The following is a 26,739-nucleotide window of genomic DNA, read 5'->3' on the forward strand; positions in this document are numbered from 1 at the left end:
TTTTTTTTACCAATTCCCGATTTCTCTTAATAAGTGCAAAGAGAGAGAAACAAATGGAACCGGGTCTTAACAAAACTCCTGTCGAATTCTTGAATATCCAGAATATCCAGAAAGCGGTTCGCGGTGTTGGGATAAAGTTACGGTCTTGATGGACTATGCAGACGAAAGAGGTGTAGCGAGGGAGTCGCCGAGTAATGAGTTGTAGGAGTAGAGGGCGGCCGAATAAAAAGGAGAAAGAATCAGAAAAAAAGGACTCGCGTGGCTCGATACTCCAACTCGAAATAAAACGAGTCATGTATACCGCATATTTCTGCTCTACACCACATTTACACACATTTCCACACATTTGCACATATGACGGCTGATGTGTGTATAATAGACCTTATACAGACAATAATCGGGATGTGTATTGAGTATGTTGAGTATGTGAATATGTATATGAATATGGGGAGCATACGTGGCTCTGGCTCGAACCGTTGCGCAGTTGATCGCTGTCAGAAATTCTTTCGCGGCCGCGATCGCGCATACGCCACAGTATGCTATTATTACCTTATATATCAACATAGCAACTAAATCTCCGCTATCTAACACTTTTTTACAAATATTGATTATTGATTACTGATTATTGATTTTTACTGTGGATTCGCGATTCATATCTACAGTCTACAGTTGAGATACTCTACATATTACACTGAAAAAAATTCATTTGATTTTAAAGAAAAATTGTTATTTTTAAGAGTTTTTGTACAAATGATTTAAGAAAAAAATTTTTAAACCAAGAAAATAATTTTGAAAAATTTTATTGTCTGGAATCGAGATAAAAAATTCTTAAATCAAGTTAAATTTATTTTAATCAAAAGATGAAGTTTTTTAAAATTATTTAATTGATAAAAGTTAATTTTTTTTTCTGTTTACATTAATAAAAAAATTAAATCAATTTTTAAAAAAAAATTTTTCAAGAAAAAATATCATTTTTAAGAGTTTTAAACACTTAAAAAAAATTTATTTGAATTAAAAGAAAAATTTTTAAACCAAGAAAATAATTTTGAAGATTTTCATTGTCTTGAATAAAGATGGAAAATTCTTAAATCAAGTAAAATTTATTTAAATCAAGAAGATAAAGTTCTTCAAAATTATTTACTTGATAGAAGAAAATTTTTTTTCTGTTTACATTGATAAAAAAATAAAATTAATTTTAGAGAAAAATTCTTCAAGAAAAAATATCATTTTTAAGTTTTATACACTTGAAAAAAATTAATTTTAATTGAAGGAAAAATTTTTGAACCAAGAAAATAATTTTGAAGTTTCATTGTCTTTAATTAAGATGAAAATTCTTAAATCAAGTAAAATTTACTTTAAATAAAAAATATTTCTTAGTTTGAGAATTTTTTTCTACTCTAATCAAGAAAATCTTCTTTAAAATTATTTAATTGATAAAAGTTAATTTTTTTTTTGTTTAAATTGATAAAAAAAATTCAATTGATTTTAAATAAAAATTTTTCAAGAAAATATATTATTTTTAAGAATTTTATACTTTTAAAAAAGTTAATTTGAATTAAGAAACAAATTTTTGAACCAAGAAAATATTTTTGAAGATTTTTATTGTCTTGAATCAAGATGAAAAATTCTTAAATCAAGTAAAATTTACTTAAATCAAGAAGATGGTTCTTTAAAATTATTTCCTTGAATAAAGTTAATTTTTTTTCTGTTTAAATTGATAAAAAAATTCAATTGATTTTAGAGAAAAATTCTTCAAGAAAAAATACCATTTTTAAGAGTTTCATACATTTAAAAAAAATTAATTTGAATTAAGAGAAATATTTTTAAACCAAGAAAATAATTTTGAGTTTCATTGTCTTGAATCAAGACAAAAAATTCTTAAATCAAGAAACATTTCTTAGTTTAAGAATTTTTCTACTCAAATTAAGAAGATAATGCTCTTTAAAATTATTTACTTGATTCAAGTAATTTTTATTTTGTGTACATTGATAAAAAAATTAAATTGATTTAAGAAAAAAATTCTTAGACCAATAAATTAATTTTAAAAAAATTGATCATCTTGAATCAAGTAAAAAATTATTTAAATAAGTAAATTTTCTTGAGCTAAAAACAAATCTTTTGATTCAATAATTTTTCTACTTAATTAAAAAATAATCTTTTTGGCTCAAGAATTTTTCTCTTGAATTAATTTAGATTTTTATCAGTGTAATTTTAAATAAGAACAAAGAATTATTGAACCAAGAAAAATTTACTTGATTCAAAATTATTTTATTGGTTCAAGAATTTTTTTATTGTATCAAAATAATTTATTTTTTAGTGTATTATATATTTTATAAAAAAAATGAAGATATTCTTCACTTTGGATTTATTACTTATATTATACTTTTACTAATGTTATGTATCGCTATTATAAGAAGGATTGATTGTATGTATATGTACTAGAAAACAGTGCATTGAACACTAAGCAGTGAATATGTAAATACATGCTGCAAAAAGGAGAAAGTTTAAATGTTGTTTCCAAGTCAAGACTCGTGGAAATCGCAATATTTTATTGCTTTTTATGAGAGACATTTTTAGAAACAGACTTTTGAGTTGAAAAAAAACTGTCTTAAAGAAACTTATTTTATTTTTATTTTTTGATCTTAAAAAAAAATTTGTTTTATTTATAAATTTTTTTTTTTTTTTTTTTTTTTAATTTATTTATAGTCGCATAAACTACTAAGGTCGTGAGCGACTACGGTAGGGGGTGAACTTTTGAGATTGGAACTCGTTTTATTTTTTTTGGGCTGAGCAGAATAATACACTTGAATATTGTAAATATTCATTGGTGTACGCCGGACTCGAACCCGGTCCAATGCTTTGGTAAGCAAAGGCCGGATCCGATAGGGCTACTGCGCGCCTAATTATAAAAATTAACGTTTTTAAATTATTATATTTTTGAAGAATTTTCAGAACTAAATTTATTTATTTTAATAAAATTAATAAAGATCAACACAATTTTGGTTCAAATGAAATTTTTTTTTCCAAAAAAAATTTTTTTTTTCCAAAAAAATGTGAATATAATTAATTTAAAAAAATTTCAACAAATGCGTTAAAAATAATTTTTTAAAAAACAAACTTACAGAATTAATATATAAAAAATAATTTACCACTAAAATTATTTTGTGACCAAAAATTTGGAGGCATTGTACCGGATTAAACTCAAACAGGACTGAATTATTTACCGTATCAAAATAATTCATTAAAATAATAAATAATCGTTGAAATGGAGCGTTATTGGATTCACCCGGCAATAAATAAAACATAAACTTATTGGTTTGAATAAACCAAAATTTATACGGGATATAAATTAATAACAATAGAAACAAAGGATTAAAATGAACAAATAAAAACTAACAAAATAATTAAATCATAATAAAAATTATAAATCGATGATACGGATGAAATCGAGGTAATCAATGGGATTTTCAGTGTACCAAACGGGGGTTTATTTACTGTCAGTTGAGTATTATCGGGGGTAAGAGCAGAGCATCGACGCAAAGTCAGTGACGCACTGGCTGCCGCACGTTGTCTTCTATTCACTATTATAGCGTAGCGGTACAAGTTATATTCACATTCATTGCTCTAGTATCAGTATTTGTGCCAGTACTTGCATAGACAATCACTTCCAGCGGCAAAGTGTATGAACAACATCCACGAGAAGTGTCTATGTCTGTGTGTTTGTGGGGTTCTTACGCCACTGGGATCGATATCCCGGGAGGCCAAACAGTAAACAGCCGGTTGGTCAGGATAACGTCAGCAGAGGGGATGACGGTGGAGCTTTTACACCGAACGGTCTGTACTGGTGTGAAAGCGCGATTAGGTATCCAACATCGCCCACATAGCACTACACTGTCATCGTCATCTGAGAAGTTAACCACATCTCAAAAGCGACTTCATTTTCTCTTCAAAAGAAGAATAGATAGACGCGACATTTGATTTCCTTCTTTTGAGACTTTAATATAGATTCATTATTGTTACGAGCAACTGTGTGATTGCCGTAACTTGTGAAGTATAAATAAATGAAATTTTGATTAATTAAATAATGAGTTTTGTTAAATTGAACTGTACTTCCTTAAATATTAACGTTTTTAAAGATATAAGCTCATCCCGATGCTACACTCATCAAGAGCTTTCATTTGAGTACCCCTTTGCATTTTTGATATATTTTTCATATATACATATATATAATATATATAAATATATGAAAAATTGATATGGGTACTCAAATGAAAGGTCTTGATGAGTATAACTTCAGGATGAGCTTAAATCGTTGAAAATATAAATATTTCACAAGATATTTGTCAAATTGTACTGTACCTCCTTAACAATTGACATTTTTAAAGATATAAGCTCATCCCGATGTTACACTCATCAAGAGCTTTCATTTGAGTACCCACTTGCATTTTTGATATATTTTTCATATATACATATATATATATATATATATATATATATATATATATATATATATATATATATATATATATATATATATATATATATAAAATATATGAAAAATTGATGTGGGTACTCAAATGAAAGATTTTGATGAGTGTAACATCGGGATGAGCTTATATCTTTAAAAATGTCATTATTTCACAAGATATTCGTTAAATTGCAATGTACTTTCTTAAATTTTGCTTATTCTCTTAATAATATAAAATAGATTATTAATTATTACATCACTCATTCTCATTACTATTGTCATTATCAGTAATAGTTGTAAAATGTAAAAATGTGTCTTACACTCACGATCCTGCAATTTCTGCTTGAGAGTGAGCAGTCTACGCCATTGACTGCACAGGGGGAATGCAGCACACCTCAGTGGCCCTCAACTCATCTATTTTTGCTTAAATTACCCCCAAAATCCGCAACCACAAACCCAATCCCCGAAAAATTGATTTATAAAGCTTAAAACACGATAAGCGCCAAAGAGAATTTGAATTTTCGCGCCTTTTAGCGCCGCGCTGCGTAAACATGGCGGGTAAGGAACTCGCTCCCGGTTTTAAGACTTTTTTGGGTGTTACTCGGAAACTAGCGTGTCTTTTGGGATAATTTTTTGTCGAGACCTCAATTTTGCGGAGGTGAATTTTGTAAAAAAGGAATTTTGAAAATTGATTGGGTGGTTTTAAAGTTATTGAAGATACAAATTTGATAATGTGAATTTTAGGTTATGATAAAGGACGGAAGATAGAATTAAGGGGTAATTGTATGAAAGAAAGAGATATTTTTGTTATTGAAATTGAAACGGGTGAATGCTGGGAAAAGTAGAACACAAACAAGTAAATCGAGTTCACTAGAAAAATAAACAACTGCAAACTTGAACTCACGGTGGTTTTTTTTATTAAATATCTTTAAGACTCAAGGTGTTGGTTAATTACCTATGTAATTATAAATTAGTGCAAGTTTATTGATTAAACTAAGTTGTTAATATTTATATAGTATGATTTATTAACTGTTATGAATTATTATTTATAATTAACTCTGTAAATTATAGATATAATAAATCAATTACTTTTTTTTTAATTAAATTATTTAATAAATATTTATAAGTATTCTTTTAATGTCTGTAAATAATTATTTAGACCTTTGAATAAAAAATTTTAGACATTTTTTATAATTCGTAATTTTAATAATAATTAATTATTTATTTATTTAATAATAATAATAATAATAATCGATCAGGTAATTTTTTTTTGGGTCAATTATTAATGTAATTTTTTGATTATGACGAATTTAATGAATAAAAATTGATTAATTATTAAAAAATGTAATTTTTTTATAAAAATTAAATTAACCGACATTTAAAAATGTTTATAATTTTTTTTATTGAAAAAAATTAGTACAAAAAATTGAAAGAAAAAATTTCACATGCAGAAAATTAAAAAAATTATGCGTGCAATTTTTTTTAAACACCTTTTCACTTGCAATTAAATTATTAAAAAAAATACAAAAATTTTTGAACATTGGATAATTTTAGTATCATAATTTTTTCTTAAAAAATTATTTATAAATAATTAAAAAAATAATTTCTTGAATTTAATAATTTTCTTAAGTGTATTTATTTTAATGAAATTTTTTAATTAATTAATTAGCTTGAAAATTTCTGTAATTAAAAATTAACAATATAAAAAAATAAAATTTTTGAACATCGGATAATTTTAGTATCATAATTTTTTCTTAAAAAATTATTTATAAACAATTAAAAAAATAATTTATTAGATTTAATAATTTTCTTAAGTGTATTTATTTTAATGAAATTTTTTAATTAATTAATTAGCTTGAAAATTTCTGTAATTCAAAATTAACAATATAAAAAAATAAAATTTTTGAACATCGGATAATTTTAGCATCATAATTTTTTCTTAAAAAATTATTTATAAATAATTAAAAAAATAATTTCTTGAATTTAATTATTTTTTTAAGTGTATTTATTTTAATGAAATTTTTTAATTAATTAATTAGCCTGAAAATTTCTTTAATTCAAAATTAACAATATAAAAATATAAAATTTTTGAACATCGGATAATTTTAGCATCATAATTTTTTCTTAAAAAATTATTTATAAACAATTAAAAGAATAATTTCTTAAATTTAATAATTTTCTTAAGTGTATTTATTTTAATAAAATTTTCAATTAATTAATTAGCCTGAAAATTTCTTTAATTAAAAATTAATAATATAAAAAAATAAAATTTTTGAACATCGGATAATTTTAGTATCATAATTTTTTCTTAAAAAATTATTTATAAATAATTAAAAAAATAATTTCTTGAATTTAATAATTTTCTTAAGTGTATTTATTTTAATGAAATTTTTCAATTAATTAATTAGCCTGAAAATTTCTTTAATTCAAAATTAACAATAAAAAAAAATAAAATTTTTGAACATCGGATAATTTTAGCATCATAATTTTTTCTTAAAAAATTATTTATAAACAATTAAAAGAATAATTTCTCAAATTTAATAATTTTCTTAAGTGTATTTATTTTAATGAAATTTTTCAATTAATTAATTAGCCTGAAAAGTTCTTTAATTCAAAATTAACAATATAAAAATATAAAATTTTTGAACATCGGATAATTTTAGCATCATAATTTTTTCTTAAAAAATTATTTATAAACAATTAAAAGAATAATTTCTTAAATTTAATAATTTTCTTAAGTGTATTTATTTTAATAAAATTTTCAATTAATTAATTAGCCTGAAAATTTCTTTAATTAAAAATTAATAATTAATAGGAAATAAATATTTGTAGATTTGAAAAGTTTGGTGCATAGAGCGCGATTTCTCTTATTCAAAATTCTATATCTCTACGGTGGAATGTGTGTTGACCATAATTTCGCCGCTACTTCTCTTTCCATAGAGATGGAGGAGGAGAACAGGAGGCTCGGAGTGAGGGGGAGAGGAGATGGAGGTGAAGGAGAGTTTTACAGTGCAACGTCCTCGTCGCGCGCAACTTGCAAGAGAGACAATTGTCAGTGGCGTAGGTGGCATTCGTGATGGTTAACTTTGTAGCATGCCGCCAACTTTCAATCTGTTCACTCGAAATCTTCCATCAGCTCTCCCGTCTTTCTTTCTTGCTACTCCCAGTCTTTTGTGAAAAAATACTGAATGTGTCTCAAAAATTCCACTTTTTCTGCATATTTAATTAATCAATTTTTTTATTATTCTCATTTCATTTTTTCGGAGGTCTAATTACATTTTTATTCTGGAAATTCATTGATTGTTTTCCAGAAAATTCGGAAGGTTGCGACAGTATACCTGTTTGTAATTTAAAATATTTCTTCATTTGAAAGTTCATTTTTTTGAACGAATTTCTAAAAGTTGACAAATAAAAAATTTATTTTTTTTTAATGAAAAATATTAATTAACTATTTTAATTTTTTTAATTATATAATTAAAAAAAATCTTGTTTAATCAATTGAAAAAAAAATAAATATTAAATTAGCCATCTAGAAATTTTTTAATAAAAAAATTTGAAAAACTATAAATGCAATTTTTAAAAAATATTTCTTTATTAAAAAAAAGAATTAGTTTGAAATTTTGAAAATTTTCTTAATAAATAAATTATAAGTACAAAAATTTTTAAAAAATTCAATATTTAGAAGTTGTAAAAAATTATGAATGCAATTTTTTAAAAATAATACTAAAGTTAGCCGACGTTTTTAATTTTTTAATTTTTTTTCATTTATTAAATTGGAACAAAAAAATATTCTTTTAAAATTGCACTTAAAATTTTTCAAGATTTTTACTAATGAATATTTTTTTTCTTAATTTTTTTAATAAAAAAAAGTTATAAAAATTTTTAGATCTCGGCTAACTTAATTTTCATTTTCTAGACCTAATTTTTTGACAAATAAATTCATTAAATAATTATCCAAATTCTCAGCAATAAAACTAATTTTTTCTTAATTTTAAACTCCAAAATAATTTTGTATTTTTACATTAAAGAATATTTTCTAGTTTTTAAAATCTTTATTAATTTTTAAAATAAGAAATTTTATTTTATACCAAAAAAATTATTTAATTTAAAATTACAAATTTTTCTTATTATCAATTTAATTAATTTTTGTAATAAAAAATTCCTTAGATATAAACAAAAATATGTATTTATTAATTTATAAAATTTTATACAAATTTATAATGTAAAAAATTAAAAATTCGAACGCAGTAGTAAGAGTCTAGCTGCGATCAGACGGGAATTCCCAACTTAATTAAAAATAAAATAAGAAAATTTTCTGAATTAATATTAATATTAATTATTAATAATAATAAAAAACAAATTAAACTAGGCGTCGTAATAAATAAGGATATTAACAAGGTATGATTAGACGAGTGTGGAGCGTATAATTGAGGTGTGGTTGAGTGACACTGGCGACGTCGCGGTTAGGTATAGTATACCTATAAGCAGACGTTACAGATGCGTCGCTAGCGTCCGACGAATCCGGGCGTAGCGTGAAATCCTGATGACGCAACGATCAGTGTGTGGAAGTAGAAGAGAATGAGGATGAGGATGAGTAGGAGTAGAAGAGACCGCCTAAGGGACCCGAGCGACAGAGAAGTACAATGGAAGTTAATGGAAGCAGAAGCAGAACCGAGATAAAGGAGAGGGGAGAATAAAGTAGGTATAAGGTTAAAGTGCGCGCGACGTGCTCCCCGTGTTGTCAGTACATGCCACGGATCCCGTATCATTTCTTGATAAACTCCTAAACCACTAAACAGTCCTAAGCTAAGTATGTATTTGGTTAAAGTTATCGTCTTCCTTATCTGAAGCTCGTTTTGTTGGAAATTCTGCAAGGGGAGAAATTTTGGCTTATAATCATTCAAAAGTTATTTTTTATGCAGCTTAAAGTATTAAAATTTACCAAATTTAATTTTTTCAAGCATGGATTTGCTTAAAAAAGTAATTTTTACAAAAAAAATTGAGATTTTAGAAGTATAGCAAGTCTTGAAGCTAAATGCGTTGATTTGCGCATGCGCGGGCGCCATTTTAGAAGCTAGGGTGCCATTTTGACGAGCAGAAAGCCTAAAGCTGCTCAAAATGCTTTTTTTCACTTGTTTCTTCGTTTATTTTAATTTCAAGTGATCTTTTTTTGGATTATTCAATTAGAAACTTAAAAGAATGTAAAAATTGATACTTTCAGAAGTTATTTTCTTTATTAATCGCTAAATATTATCTTAATAACAAAAAAAATCGATGGAATTATAAGAAAAATTATCAAGAGTTAACTTATAAAATTGCTAAATGAAATTTTGGGGTATAAATGCTTAAAATAGCAATTTTGATGAAGAAAATTGAAGTTATAGGAGTATAGAAAGTTTTGAAATTAGATGAACCAATTTGCGCATGCGCGAGCGCCATTTTGAAAGCCTGGGCGCCATTTTGATGAGAAAAGAGTCTAAGAATGCTATTTTTCACTTATTTCTTCGATTCTTATACATTTAATTGATTTTTTTTAGATTATTGAACTAGAAACTCGAAAGAATGTAAAAATTAATACTTCTGGAAGTAATTTCTGTTATTTGTAATTAAATAATTAACTCAACAATGAAAAAAATTGATAAAATCATAAAAAAACTATCAAAAATCATTAAAAAAAATTTTTTTTAACATTAATTAAATTTACAATAAAAATAATGAAGCTCATACAAGAACCAAGTTTAAAAATGATCATCAAACTTATCAAAGCAAAAAACAAACTCCCACGTCTTACAAAAAAGGACATTACACACAACATGACCAAGTAGAGTCTATAATACAACCGAATAAGAATGTACGGATGCAAAGTAAGCTTGCTAGTCCTATTACCAGTGAAGAATCTCTCGAATTAGATAAAGAAGAAGCGGAATAAAATGACAGTCTTGCACACATGTACACACATCCACATAGTTTGTTGTTTCTGTTTGACACGAGTCATCCCGAGACTGGCCGAGCCCACCCGAGTCGACGCGAATAATTCGCGATCTCGAGTGGAATAACTCTTACTCTACAAAAGCGAACCGTGTATGTGTTCCACAATACTATTCATGTTCAGTGGCTGGCGACTCTTTGAGGCGTCAAGAACATTTACGACCTACCAGTGTATCCTTCTCCGCGGTTTTATACCGAGCACGTGCTACACTCGCGTGACAGTTAGTTGATAGCTACTAACTACTAACTTATACACTCAACGATTAGATATCACCGAATTATTTTGGGTTAATTATAAATGACTTTGCCCAGTCATTCATTTATTAAATATAACGCAATTCCATTGTTGGTTATAAATTTTTGTGATTTAAAGTTGAAATTTTTTTTTATTATTTTTTATTAATTAAATTTTATCAAGTCTTCCATTAGTGACTATCATTAATTGTTGATCATTAATTATTTTATTAATAGTGTTTAACATTACTGTTAATTAATTAATTAAAAAAAACTAAAATTTTTATTATTAGATATTTAGTAAATTTTTAATTATAATAATAATAATAATCTCAAAATTCTTAACTAAGATTATTATTATTAGTTATTTAATAAATTTTTTAATAATAATAATAAAAAATAATAATAATAATGATAATAATTAGCTCAAAATTCTTAACTAAGATTATTGTTATTAGATATTTAGTAAATTTTTATTAATAATAATAATAATAACTATCTCAAAATTCTTGACTAAGATTATTATTATTAGTTATTTAATAAATTTTTTAATAATAATAATAATGATAATAAATGATAATTAAAAATAACAGCAATAATAATTATTTTTTTATTATTATTATTATTATTATTATTATTATTATTATTATTATTATTATTATTATTATAACTATCTAAAAATTCTTAACCAAGATTATTATTATTAGTTATTTACTACATTTTTTAATAATAATAATAATAATCTCAAAATTCTTAACCAAGATTACTATTATTAGTTATTTAATAAATTTTTTAATAATAATAATAAATGATAATAAAAAATAATAATAATAATGATAATAACTAGCTCAAAATTCTTAACTAAGATTATTGTTATTAGCTATTTAGTAAATTTTTAATAATAATAATAATAATAATAATAATAATAATAACTATCTCAAAATTCTTGACTAAGATTATTATTATTAGTTATTTAATAAATTTTTTAATAATAATAATAATAATAATAACTATCTAAAAATTCTTAACCAAGACTATTATTATTAGTTATTTAATACATTTTTTAATAATAATAATAATGAAAATTATAATAATAATTAATGATAACAATAAATGTTAATAAAAAAATAATAATTATTTCTAATAAGAAGAAATATATCTTGACATTTTAGTAAAGTGACTAAACGAGGAGCAAAGTAAGGGTGGTTGAAGAGTGTCGCAAAGTGGTTGCTGATATCGACATTGAGGTGTTGAGAGAAGACGTTGATATACATACATACATATATATAGGTGTATATTGTTGATAATGAGGAGGAGAGAGTGATACGCGGAGTGTTAACGGGGAAAGAGAAGAAGAGATTCCTGGGCACGCGCACTCCACCTGTTAACGTGTAACGGCACGCGCCTACCTCCTCTCCCTCGTCGGCTCCTTTCCTCCTTCATCGGTCTCCCTACCCCATGGAAAGCAGCCTCCTCCCACGTTATTTCCCTCACGCGTGGCACACAGCCGCGGTTGGGACGCGCAGGAGTCAATCGCTCGTGAGCTTTCCGTAGAACCTACCGTCTGCACTTCCTAGACCTAGCCTCGTTTTCCAAATTTTTCGCTCTCGAACTCCGTTGCTCAACTCCGTAGCCGATCAAAGTTCGAAGTTTACAAATGTTTTCTTCAGTAATATATCTGACAAATACAAAAATCAGTTACATTTTTTAATTAATTTGACAGGTTTTAAAAAACTAAGTGAGAAATTTTTGAACTTTTTGTGATTAATTAGTGTCAATTATTCAAAAATATCAGACAATTTTTTGATAAATTAGATTTTAATTTTTAAATTTAAATTTTTGGCGCCTTTTTCTGCTACGTCATAAAAAATGGCCGCGTTAAGGGATAATTTTTTGAGCGCTCGATTTTGACACTTTTTTTGGTTAGTGCTCAAAAACTACTTGTGCGTTTTCGCTCATTTTCAATAGGGCAATTAATTGAATAATTATGAAGCCATTAAAAAAAGAATCAAGAAGATTAATTAATTTTTTGAAAAGTTATCGTGCTTGCAACTTTGTCCAGAAAAATTTAAATAAAAATTAAGCGGAAATTTAAAGTATAAAGTGATTTTTATTATTATTTTGTAGAAAATTGAGCGGAAAAATTGACAAGCACACGTATTGTATATAAAATAAGTACGATGATTGTAAAGCTGACATACAAGTGCGCGAGTGAGTATCGAGGGAGGAAGAGTTTAACCACCTGTTGAGGATTTACGAGAGTAAAATTGACAAGCTGTCTATATATTTACATTTGTTTCGATTTTTATAATTGCCGAAAATTCTTTGCCGATGTCATGGAGGTGTTCGGTGAGTGTCTGGAGGAGGTTGAGTCTCATCTTCGGCCAAGGGTGGACTTAGACTTCGTTAGGTCTAAGTGAAGATAAAAATAATGAAGATAATGATGATGATGAGGAAGAAAATTTTGATCGAAAACTATCTGGACTACTTGTATTCGGACATGATGGACCTGTCGGGAGCCGAGTGTAAAAGTGAGTGCGAGTGGGCTTGTAGCCGACAGCCGACACTTGATGTCCGCACAAGGCACTATCAAACATGTTGAAGTTCTGTGTTATCGGTCTCACCCGTCAAAAGATATATATTATTGAGTAAAAAACGCCAAAGAGGTCAAAAGTCGACGGAGTAAGTGCAGAAATACGGGCACCGGTTGACCGCGGGGCTAACCGCGGCTTCCACGCTCGATGTCTTCTGTCTTTGTAATTTAATTATTGTTTTACGATTTTATAATTGTTGTTTATTTTTAAGCTGAGGTTTGTTGTTACAAGACTCGATTTAGTGATAAATTTTATTTTTGATCATTTTTTTGGGATACTTACGAATAGTGTTTAATTGTTGGGAGTTTTTTGGAGACTGTTTTGTTAGAACTGCTGATTTAGACAGGAATGATGGTATGTTGATGGATATTGTTAATTTATTAGTTTATTTTCAGTAGAAAAATGTTGAAAATTTAATGATGATAAAGTTAGCCAATATCTAAAAATTTTTAGAATTTTTTTATTCAAAAAATTATAATAAAATTAATAAAAATAAAGTTAGACATCTAAAATTTTTATGATTTTTTTTATTAAAAAATTATTGCAAAAAAAAATTTTTCATTTGTTAAAAACTTCAAAAACTATAAGTGCAATTTTTTAAAAATATTTTTTTAGTTATAATTTAATAAATTAAGCAAAATAAAAAAATCAAAAATGTCGGCTAATTTTATTATTATTTAAAAGTAAACGACGTTCAACAATTTTTGATTTTTTTTCATTAATTAAAAGAGAAAAATATTTTTACTAAATTGCACGTATAATTTTTAAAACTTTCTACATGTGAAATTTTTTCAATTAATTTTTTTTTAATAAAAATAAATCTAAAAATTTTTAGATGTCGGCTAACTTTATTGTCATAAAATTATTAAAAAGAAATTTTTTTTTAATTTCATTTGTAAAAAATTTGAAAAACTATAAGTGCAATTAAAAAAAAAATGTATTTTAGTTTTTATTTAATAAATTAAGCAAAATCAAAAAATAAAAAAAATTATTATGGAAATTTTTAAAAAAATTATTTATTAAATTTGAATAAAAAAATATTTTTTTTTAAATTGCACTTAGTGTTTTTAAAATTTTTTACAAATAAATTATTTTTTAAAATATTTTTAATATTTTTAAATGTCGGCTAAATTAATTTTCATAAAATTGAATTAACTTTTTTTTTTAATAATTTATTTCAATAGAAACAATTATAAAAATTTTTAAATGTCGGCTAAATTAATTTTTATAAAATTAACTCGAATCAAATAAATAATTCTAAAGAGCTTCATCTTCTTTATTTGAGTAGAAAAATTTTTATACTAAGAAAATTTTACTTAAAAAAATTTTTCGTCTTGATTTAAGACAAATAAAATTCTTCAAAATTATTTTCTTGGTTTAAGAATTTTTTCGTTTGATTCAAGTTAATTTTTTTTTTTATATTTATCTGTTATAATAAATTTATGTAAAAAACTAGAAGTGATCAAATTCTAATTGGAAAATATCCGAGTAGAGTTTTTAGACTAAAAAAAATTTTTATTGAACTAAAATAAAATTCAAAAATACTGATAAATAATTAAAAAAAAAATTTATTTCAAGTTTAAATTTATAAATATTGATTATATTTTTTCTTTAATATTTTACTGGAATATTGAACCAAATTTTAATAAAGCTCGATGTTCGTTCAGCAAATTTTTATACAGTGTATATTTAAAATAAATGAATAATATATCAAATATGAATAAAAATATAGTTCTATTAGCTAAATTTTTATAAATATTTTATAAATCTTAATATTAACTAAAAAGTTTAAGACAGATAAATTTACCTATTGGAAATATATTATTAATTTTTATTTTTAATATAAATTTTTTTCACCGGAAGATTGAAGAAATAACAAGATTGATTATCGAAAATATTTCTGTCCCTATTAATTAATAATAATACTAATAATTTGCACATCGTTAGTAGATATTGTAAAGATAATCACAAAGATGTGATGGTTAATTTTTAATCCTTGGAGGCAGAGATTGCGTCTTTGATGAAACGATTAAATTGTGTACATCCACCTTGGATATATTTAGCTTCGTGACGAGAATCGCTCAAGTGGAGAACGTTCCAAATAATTATATTCATATGTACGACGGGGTACACATACACATTTCCATTCGTACGGTAATATTTTAGTCGATACGTAAATATCAACCGATTTATATTTATAAATTTATTGGGTTTATGTTTGTACTCAGAATAATTAGGAATTATTAATATAGAATTAACACATATTTATTAAAAGTTAAATTTTTATTGAAATAATATGAATATTTGAAGATTTAAAATTTTTTAATTTAGATTCATTTTTTTTTAAATTAATTTATTTATAATTCATTTTTAAAATATTTTTCATATATACATATATAAAATATATGAAAAATTGATGTGGGTACTCAAATGATAGGTCTCGATGAGTATTATGTCAGAGTGAGCTTATATCTTTAAAAATGTCAATATTTCACTAGATATTCGTTAAATTGCACTGTACTTTCTTAAATATTGACGATTTTAAAGATATAAGCTTATTCCGATGTTACACTCATCAAGAGCTTTCATTTGAGTACCCACATGCATTTTCATATATTTTTCATATATACATATATATAAATATATAAAATATATGAAAAATTGATGTGGGTACTCAAATGAAAGGTCTCGATGAATGTAACATCGGGGTGAGCTTATATCTTCAAAAATTCCATATAGTTCATAAGATACAAGGTAATTTATTGATTATAAAAATCAATTTGGAGCTTTTTCATCTAAATTTAATTTTTTTAAACTTCAATTTTAAAATTATTGTTAAAAAAAAAATGTTGCAAATTTTATTAAAATTAAAAATTAAATTATTATCAGATTTATAAAAAATGACATCAAAAAATTTTGTCGAGTTAAATTACCATAACAACAAACTTATCTCTAAAGGATAATTATTCTCGGCAATAAAAATAACTCGAGCAATAAAACAAGTTGAATAAAAAAGTTGACCGTATATATCAGGTATAATTAAGACTGGGATAGTTAAACTAATAATTTGCGTCTTAACGAATGGAAAGCAGCGTGAGCAGAGAAAGATATTCAGAGCGCACGAGAACCCGATACGACTCACCTCCGCGAGGATTTCACCGTAGAGGTGGCAAGAGTTGAGGAGGGTGTGTAATACCTCGGCATGGATCGATAGGAAGGCCAGAGGGTTGACTCTACTTCTATATATCTTTATATATATACATAGAAATGTATGTATGTATGCAGGAACAGAATGTGTGGGTGACGCGCGCGCCAACTACTAAGTGTACGTGCTCGTTGAATCCGAAAGAGGCTCGTTGTTTTACTTGCATACTTCTATCTGTAATACACCTTTCTTTTCCAACTTTTTACTCCCCCACTCAAGCTCTATTATGTATTCTATATATAGCTATAATATTCCATCTACATTTTGTTTCTATATTTCAATTCCCGCCGTTATTTCGAGCTACAGACCTCGAGACATTCAAAATAACATAAACACCGATCAACAATCCAAGCAATTGCCAGACTTGTTTATCGGAGATAAAACATTTTTTTCCCCGAACGATTTATTGCTTTGATTGTATTAATTTATATATTTTATTATTCATTTATTTATTTGTTTGTTCAATTTATTTAATCTATATAGTTAAATCTATAAATTTTAATTTATTATTATTTAAAATATCTCATTAGAACACTTTTTAGATTTTTAAATTTTCGCGCGGGTTTTAACGCCCATGCGCGTGCATGCTACCGCCATTTTGTCGTCCGAAGAAGCTTACTTCTATTTTTGGAGTATTTTTGCTGATTTTTAACATAAATTGGTAATTTCTATCATTTTTGTCGATATTTATCAAACTAGGAACTTTTCTTCTCATTCTTTAACTAAAAAAATTCATAAATTATTTAATAAAAGTAAAAACTATCAGAAGTCTAATATTATTTGATGAGTCAAATACTTTAGCCTATTTTATACAATCTTCCACATAATATCTCTGAATATTTGTTAATTATTATTTAAAATATCTCATTACAACAGTTTTTGGATTTTTAAATTTTCGCGCGAGTTTTAACGCGCATGCGCATGCGCGCTACCGCCATTTTGTTGTTCAAAGAAGCTTACTTCTATTATTGGAGTATTTTTATTAATTTTTAATAGAAAAATTGGTAATTTTGATGATTTTTGTCAATATTTATCAAACTAGAAATTTTTCTTCTCATTTTTAAGCAAAAAAACTCATAAATTATTAAGAAAAAGTAAAAACTTTTTTAAAAGTCTGATGAGCCAAATATTTTAGCCTACTTTATATAATCTACCACATAATTTCTTAGAATATTTGTCAATTATTGTTTAAAATATCTTATTACAACAATTTTTAGATTTTAAAATTTTCGCGCGGGTTTTAACGCGCATGCGCGTGCGCGCTACCGCCATTTTGTCGTCAGATGAAGCTTACTTTAATAATTTCAGTGTTTTTGCCACTTTTTATGGATTTTTAAGAAAAATTTTGATACTTCTAATAATTTTTAAGGATATTTAGCAAACTGGGAACTTTTTTTAGTTTTTTAATAAATAATCTGATAAAAAAAAAAACTTGCAATTATATAAAAATAAATAAAAACTTGTTATTGTTACAAAAGTCAGGTAATTTTTGTTAACTTCTTAAGAAGAAAAAATTTAAATAAAAAAAATAAAACCATTAAGAAAAATTGATAGTTTTATTTTTAACTTTTTATTAAAATTTATTAATTAAAAAAAATTAATATATTTAAAAAAATGTCTGCCATAAATATATTGAATTTCTTTCTTTTTTTTAAAGAAGTAAATTATTAATACAAAGCAAATACATAAAATTTGTAGGATTAGATTGACAAAAAAAAAGCATAAAAAATGTGTGTTGCTGGGGAGAATATTTATTTGTTTTTAGTAAGAGGCTTGTCAATAGATTGTAATAATGTCTTAACGTCGGAGGAGTGTAAACCGAGGGGTTGTTATATTACAAGCTCAGAAGAATAGAAAGACAGGAAAAAAATGAGAGAAAAGCTAAAGAGAGTAGAGTCCTGGTTAGGCGCGCATACAAATCGATATCTTGCCGGTACGGTGTCATGGAAGTCAAGCCCTGGCCTCACACTCTTAACCCTTCATCAATACCGCTACGATTTAAGCGGGGAATTTATTTTTCATGCCACGCTCGAATAAACGTCAACATTTTACTTTGTTTTGGGAATAGAACTGCAATCGGTATGACGAGCAACGTCCGAATTGCCATGGATACGCTTAACTTTATTTGTTTAATTATTGATTGACGCAATGGTGCAATCGTCTAAATTACTCAAACTGTTATTATATATATACACCGAGGAAGAAGACTGCTAACAATCCCGTATGATTGTTTGTTCAATAGTCCGACACCTCATTGGAGTGATGCCAAAGCGCGGACGGGATATTTATCTCATTTTTTCGGCGTACGCTGCATCAAACTTTTTAATTTTTAATATTTATACTGTAAATTCGGATATTTATGCTTTATTATTTTAGTATTCATTTTTTTTTTAACTATTAAACGCTCCCATCAGTCTGTTTATTTTTTTATCAATTAAAATTGGGGAGAATTTATTTATTAGGTAGAATTTTTAAAAGTAAAAATTGTATCTTTGTTCGGTTGTCATTAATTACTCTTTCAATTAAATTAACAATTTTTTAATTTATTAAAAATAATAATAAGCAACCTTGCAGTCACTATGTGACTGCTATGACTTGTGAACTATAAATAAATAAAATTTTGCTTTATTAAATAATTAATTTTATTTAATTGCACTGTAATTTATTAAATATTGACGTTTTTAAAGATATAAGCTCATTCCGATGTTACACTCGTCAAGAGCTTTCATTTGAGTACCCACATCAATTTTTCATATATTTTTCATGTATACATGTATATAATATATAAATATATAAAATATATGAAAAATTGATGTGGGTACTTAAATGAAAGGTCTCGATGAGTGTGACATCAGAATGAGCTTATATCTTTAAAAATGTCAATAATTAAGAAATTATATTGTATTTTGTCAATTTATGATATTTTTAAAGATATAAGCTCATTCCGATGTTACACTCATCAAGAGCTTTCATTTGAGTACCCACATGCATTTTTGATTTATTTTTCATATATACATATATATAATATATATAAATATATGAAAAATTGATGTGGGTACTTAAATAAAAGGTCTTGATGAGTGTAATGTCAGGGTGAGCTTATATCTTTAAAAATGTCAATTTTTCACAAGATATTTGTTAAATTGCACTGTACTTGCTTAACTATTGACCTTTTTAATGATATAAGCCCATCACAATGTTTCACTCATCAAGAGCTTTCATTTGAGTACCCACATGCATTTTTGATATATTTTTCATATATACATATATATGTAATATATATAAATATGTGAAAAAGTGATGTGGGTACTCAAATGAAAGGTCTCGATGAGTGTAATGTCCGGGTGAGCTTATATCTTGAAAAATGTCAAGTTCACAAAATAAAAGGTCATTTCTTAATTATGCATCTAAATATAAATCCCAATCTACATATTTATCATAATAAATTGACTATCGGTAAGAATAATATGAAACCTTGAAAAGGCACAAATTCACGCCAAGACCTTCACAGTGACCTTTAAGATGACTGTCCTGGAGACAAAATTTTTTTTATTTTCTTAATAATATATATAATAAACTAAAAAAAAATTACTTCAAGATTTGAAAGAACAATTTTTAAACCAAGATTATATTTTTTGTAAAAAAAATTAATAAAAATCCTTTACATTTCTAAATAAGTATAATTTTATAAAATAAATGAATTTTTTTGCACTGCATTGATGTTCAAAATTAATACATAATCATTTTTAATTATCAATAATAATAATTATTATTAATAATGTACAAAAGTTTAAATTACGAGTGTATTTATGCACTGTAAAAAATTTTTACACTGCATTGAGGCCTAAAATAGTAAATAATAATAATAATGAGGAGAAGAAAAATTTATACTTTAATCAATAAATATTTTTAATAATTAATGCAAAGTTTAAATATTAAAAATAAAAAAATAAAATTTTAGATTTTTTCATTTAAAATTCAAAAATAACTTCAACAGAATTAACAAAGTTATACTTTTCATATTTATTTCCTTGGAAATCAAAATTCAATCAGCGTGCGTTGAATAACTTATAAAGTCGAACAAAAGTAAAACTAAAACTAAAATCAAGTTGAGTTTATTTAAAAAACGTCCTTTCAAATGAAATGCACCAGCAACCAAAACAAATTAAATGTGTGTATAGCAGAATTGCACAACATTTTTTTAGTTATTGTATTTACTACACCCGAGAAGGCCAATGAAAAAGTATGCAAATATAAATATGAATACACTCCATCCGCGGTTAATAATTAAACATTAAAACTAATCAAGTGGATTTCAACAACAATTTTGTTTTATTTCTTCTTCTTTTTTTTATTCATACATCATACAGTTCATGACTAGAAAGTGCTGACACTAGATATTGTAACATCGCACTCAACTCGACTCTTATGGTCTTTAATATCACTTGTGTATAAATTTTCTTCATAAATTGCCTGTTTAATATTCTTAGTATCAAATAAACAATCTTGGAAAAAAAAAGTTCTATTTATATTAATTGATAGTTATAAAATGGTTTTCATTTTAAATCTCTTGATTTTAGAGAAAAATATTTTAAATAAAAGTTGTAGAGAATTGAATTTTTATAATATTGATCATAAGATCAATATTAGGTAGATTTCGTAGAAATCTATCTATTGCATTGGCCCTTGTGTCGGAATTCACCCGGAATTTTGTCATTTTATCTCTTATGTAGTCGAGTAAGGCTCGAAATTAGCATTGGTTCAAAAGTTTATATATTTATCTAATATAACGCGGCTTGTGAACACGATAGCGTCTACAATTCTCAACGGATTTAGATGAAATTTGGTACAAATATTCTTTGGGTAATTACCTTGAATGAGTTCGAAGATGAGCAAAATCAATCAATTAGTTTAGAAATGGCGACCATTTAAAATTTTCAAAATAGTGAAAATCACGTTTTCGGTCACTCTATTGATGTATAACTTTTGATTGAACAGAGATAGCTAATTTTTGATAAATTCATGTGATAGCTCATGAAATCAGTTTTAATTTGACGCATATAACATTGACATTTTGAGAATTTTTAGTTATTTTATCCAAGTTAAGAGTGCAATTGAACCATTTTCAGGCAATGTGTAGTACAACCGACTTATGAATGTTATTCTATCGAGAATTCTTAACAGATCCTAATGAAATTTAGTATATAGATTTCTTGGACAGTTCAATATTTCAAAAGATAACCAAATTTTTCCCCTAATAATTTCCAAATCCCAGCAAAATGTCTCTAACCAAAACCTTATTGTTCCAGCAGCAGAAAATCCTAAAAAGAACCGCGGAGGACCTGGAGTCATCAGGAGGCAGCACAGTAGAGTCGAATTTCGGCGAGCCTCCAGTAAAAGTGCAATGTACCCAAGGACAGCAGCACCAGCACCAACAAACGCAATCCTCAAGCAGCTCAGGGCACCACCCAATGAACCAACTACCCTCCGGAAACAATTCCTCCTCCAGCGGACAACCTGCCCCAGGCAGTACTTCCAGTTCCAACGAAGGACTAACCAAATTTTCTGTAGAAATAGTCCAACAATTAGAGTTCACGACCTCCGCAGCGAACTCCCAAGCCCAACAAATTTCCACAAACGTCACCGTGAAAGCCCTAACCAACGCTTCAGTAAAAAGCGACCTAGTAAACACGTCCTCTCCTGGTCCCAAAGCCGACCCGAGCTCCAGAGCTTCTTCCCAAGGGCCGGGTATCGGTTGTGTGGACATCGGAAATCTAGTAGAATGCAAACAAGAGCCCGATAATGACTTCGTGGACCTTGAGCAGTGCGCAGCAGCCGTTGTGAAAGACGCAGCAGCCAACGGAGCCGGCTTTCCAGGCTTCTCTGACTTTATCGACGAAACCGGGGATGAAATGCTAAACGCGGACACTTTTAAGGACCTGATCTCGGAAATCAACGACTACCCGCTGATGGACGAGTTCGATTTTGATGACAAGGGCATCGAGTCCCTCACAGTGAACCACGGATCTTCAGGAAATTCCGGAAACTCTGTCCCGGGGCTCAGCAACGGAATCAAGCTTGAAGACGACAAGGACGTCCACAGCCACAATCATCAAAACGGAGTCGCTAACGGGGCTCTTACCTCCAATCCTAGCCCCGGATTGGGTGCTCAGTACTCCCCTAGGCTGCCGTACTCCAGTTTGGACTTCAAATCAGAGATCCAAAGCCCCGCAGCGTCTACGTTGAAGCAAATGGCGGAGCAGCACCAGAACCAACAGCACAAAAATCAAATGGGCCTTGGTCCCTTTACCCCCGCTGGAAATCCAGCTCGTGGTCCTGCTTCAAGGTCACCTTACACGGAATTCCCCCAATTTGGGAACCCAGAGTACCTCGGCAGTCCTGGAAGCAACGGAACTTCTGGAACTGGGAACCAGAACGCACAAAATTCAGTTGCTGCTTCTTATCACAAGAGCACCAGCAATCCGGGCTTCCAGTCGCAAGCTGGTGATATGTTTGCGAACCAGGCTCCGTTTTCGGGCTTGGGGGATATGAAGCGATCCCAGTCGATGACTGGCAAGCCCAATATGCTTGGCCCTTCGGGCTACAAGCAGCAGTACTCGCCGTATGGAAGTCCTGGGTCCATGCCCAATCATGGAAGTCCTGGGTACCCTCTGCCTTCCAGAGGAGCACCTGGTCCTGGGCCCAATCAAGGTGGCTCGGGTCCGGGACCTTTTACTGGGTCCACTCCGCCAAGACCACCGTCAGGGTCTGGGTCTGCGACGCTTCAGATCAACCAGGCGCAGCAGCTACATATATCTAATCCTGGGCATAATATTCAGGTGAGTTTTTTTTTGGTTTTTTGGGATTGAGGGAGTTGGGGGGATTGAAGGGTGAGGGAGCTGTGTTAGGAAGAGCGGAACTGCTAATGCGCAACAAGTTGCTTCCCCACTTAGAAGGCTGTCTCTTTCTGGATGGTCTACGGGGTTACTCGCTGGTTAACGCTCTTGAGCTGAACCTGCTGGTGCATTGATATCCAAAGTGACGACGTCTGCGCAAATGAACGGGTTTTAAGGAGGGGTGGGTTGTTATTTAGAGAGGGTAGGTTGGTTGGTCTTTTTGGGATTCGGGGGAATTTTAGGGTATGTAGAGAGTTTTGAGGGGAATTTTTCAGATGAAAGTTGGAGGATAGAATTTTGAGATTTGAGAGATTTTAGGGAATTTTTTGGATTTTTTAAGAAAGATTTAAATACAGGCTGAAAAAAGATTTTTTGGTTAAAGGAATTTTAAAAATCTAAAAGAGATAGGATAGAAATACCGTTTGTAGCAATTTATTGTTCAAATAAACGATACACGGAAAAAAAAATTTCGTTCTGGTAACGTAACTGTAGAGTTACCACAACTATACACAGTTTACTATTCGTTGTAGAGTTACAGTAACATAATGTTATTTAGTTCTGATAACTCAATATTGTTGAGCTCTCAGAGCTCTACGGGATTGTTCTCAGAGCCAAACGGTATAGTTGAGAGCGCTCTACGTTGCGCAGTAGTAGAGTGCGCTGACATATTTCATAACCTTCTAAAATGCCAAACATAATTATTTTGTTACTAATCTATATTATTAAAAATATATGAGGACAATTAAGTTCCTAATTTATTTATTTAATTTATTTATATATTTGTCACATTGAATTTCGTTAGAACAGTTTTGTATTTATGGTTTTTCAAGGTTCATTTGCAGTGACTATTAATTTAATTTATTAGTTGACTATATTGTGATAAGTGATAAGTTATCGGAATACATTAAAAAGACCCAATTTAACACAAAATAAAATTTGTTTTCGTTTATTTATCTTTTCTCGTGTATATACGGTAATGATTTTATGTCCAATATTTATTAATATAATTAAGAAAATAAGATAATTTTGTGACGACCATATTTTTATTTTACAAATAATTTTTATTTGTAATATAAGTTCTATTATTATTTTATTTCTATTATAATACTATTCTTATTTGTCATATACAATTATTGTTGGCAATATAAATTCATTCTGCCGCATGTATTTATTAAATTATCAATGCTAAATCGTAAAAAAAATTATTAAGCAGACTTCCAAAAATTTGTTATAGTCTCAGAACGATCCTGTAGAGTTGTGAGAGGTAAATAACGTTTAGCTCTCAGAGCTCAACGATGTAGAGTTGCAGGAGCCAAACGGTATTGTTACTACACGGGAAAAAATTTCTGGGAAAATTTACGATACAACTATTGTAAAGCTGGACTATACTTTTATTACTATTAATTGTCAAATATTTTAGAAGAAAAAATACTATTTATTCATGAAAAATTACGATATTACTATTGTAAAAAGTAAGAGATGAAAATTTCCAGTGCTGCCTCTGTATCTTTCCAATAGAACTATAGCAAATTTTACAATAGTTGAATTGGAATGTTTCTCAATTAGTGTGAGTTATGGCCGTGACAGCGCTAGACTCCGAGTTTATGTAAATGTTAAATCGTATGAGTCTTAGTTTAGCTCGGATAGCGTAGAGGGAGAGTCTCTGGCTGCCAACACATGGTTCTGGGTTCGATTCCCAGATAACACAAAAATGTCGGTTTCTTTTTCGATTACTGTACAGGTACCAATTAGTCCAACCTTCTATCTCTCTCCCTCCCTAATATTTCTTTTAAAAAAACCAACTGTGAATTTTTACAATAGTTAAATTGTAAAGTTCACAAACACATATTGTATAATTTGCTCTATAGTATCCGACTTTTTAAGACTCTTGCTAGTCTTATTTGTTGGATAAAATTTACAATAGTAGATCGTAAAAATTACTAAATGAGAAGTATAGTCCACCGTTACTATTTTATTTAGTAAAAATTACAATAGTAAAATAGTAAAAACTCCTTCAATTTTCTTTCCGTGTATAAGAATACGTTAACCTACTGGAACTTTTTACAACTAACTAACTACTATAGAGTTCCTGTAGCAAAATTTTTTTCTCCGTGTAGAAATGAATTCGTATTAATAAACCATTACAAACTCAATTTGTTTTAATATAAATTTTTTAAAACTCATCAAAAATATGGTTATCAATATATTAATTTTTTATAAATTAATTCAAATGTTGACTGGCCAAAAACGGTGCTAAGGTGGCCAAAAACGGTACTTCTACTCTAATTATTTAATATTATTGGAGAAACAATGAGTTTCTTTATTGGAAATAAAAAGCTTGATAGATAAAAATAAGATTTTGTTTAAACTCATTTCGAAAGATATTTGAAACTAAGTTTGATAGAGGAAATAACAAATATAAAATCAGAAGATTGGTTGAATCAACTTTAGGTTATTTAGTTTGAAAATAGTAAAATTGTTGGGAGAATTGGTAGAACTATATAATTCTATAGAATGAAGAATTTTTGTTCAAGTTTTATTTATTGGATTTTGTTGGTAAATTTTGTTAAATAGCATTATAAAATATTGAAAATAGTTTCATAGTATAAAAACGTTTTTTATAGGAAATTTTGTAAGCTATAATTTTGGTCGATAATTTTTCTCAAAAATCAATATTTTAGGAGTTTTAATCATTTTTATAGTAACTAGAAAATAATTCTTAATTTTTCACTTTGTAAAAAACTACTTAAGTAACTATATCTCTTAAAATATTAAAAATAGCCCCCTAGTATAAAAACATTTTTTATAGGAAATTTTCTTAGCTACAATTTTGGTCTCATAATTTTTCTCAAAAATCAATGTTACAGAAATTATTTATTTATTTAATTATTTATTTATTTGTTTATTCATTTGAACGCCAATCGGCATTATACAACAATTAGTACACTGATAGAAGGATTTCTTAGCATTTAAGAAGATTTATTTGTATTTAAGAAATCATTTCTTAAACATCATTTCTTAGCATTTAAAAAATATTTCTTAGTATTTAAGAAATATTTCTTTGTATTTAAGAAATATTTCTTAGTAGTTATATTTCTTAATATTTAAGAAATATTTCTTTGTATTTAAGAAATATTTCTTTGTATTTAAGAAATATTTTTAAATACTAAGAAATGATGTTTAAGAAATGATTTCTTAAATACAAAGAAATCTTTTTAAATACTAAGAAATCCTTCTATCAGTGTACATTCTTTAAATTATAAGATATAAATTATAAATTTTTTAATTCTAAAATTTTGGCTCGAAAATTGCACAGAAATAAGTTTATTTAGCGATGCCTAAAAAAAATTAAAA

General features: G+C 27.5%; 1 protein-coding gene across 4 annotated transcripts in view; it reads left to right on the top strand.

The window, feature by feature from the left end:
• Positions 1–26,739, top strand: part of LOC123272299 (neurogenic protein mastermind-like) — an 83,880-nt gene that overhangs the window by 31,685 nt on the left and 25,456 nt on the right. Inside the window, exons 1-2 of one of the 4 annotated variants that reach the window (XM_044739006.1) lie at positions 12,468–13,638; positions 21,799–23,328. In XM_044739006.1, coding sequence (XP_044594941.1) covers positions 13,633–13,638; positions 21,799–23,328 — 1,536 coding nt within the window. In that variant the 5' untranslated portion in view covers positions 12,468–13,632. Of the gene's footprint in view, positions 1–12,467; positions 13,639–21,798; positions 23,329–26,739 lie in introns of those variants that run through there. The other 3 variants (XM_044739007.1, XM_044739004.1, XM_044739005.1) reach the window with 3 other exon arrangements.

The sequence above is a fragment of the Cotesia glomerata genome, linkage group LG9 (genome assembly GCF_020080835.1).
Source record: "Cotesia glomerata isolate CgM1 linkage group LG9, MPM_Cglom_v2.3, whole genome shotgun sequence".
NCBI lineage: Eukaryota > Metazoa > Arthropoda > Insecta > Hymenoptera > Braconidae > Cotesia > Cotesia glomerata.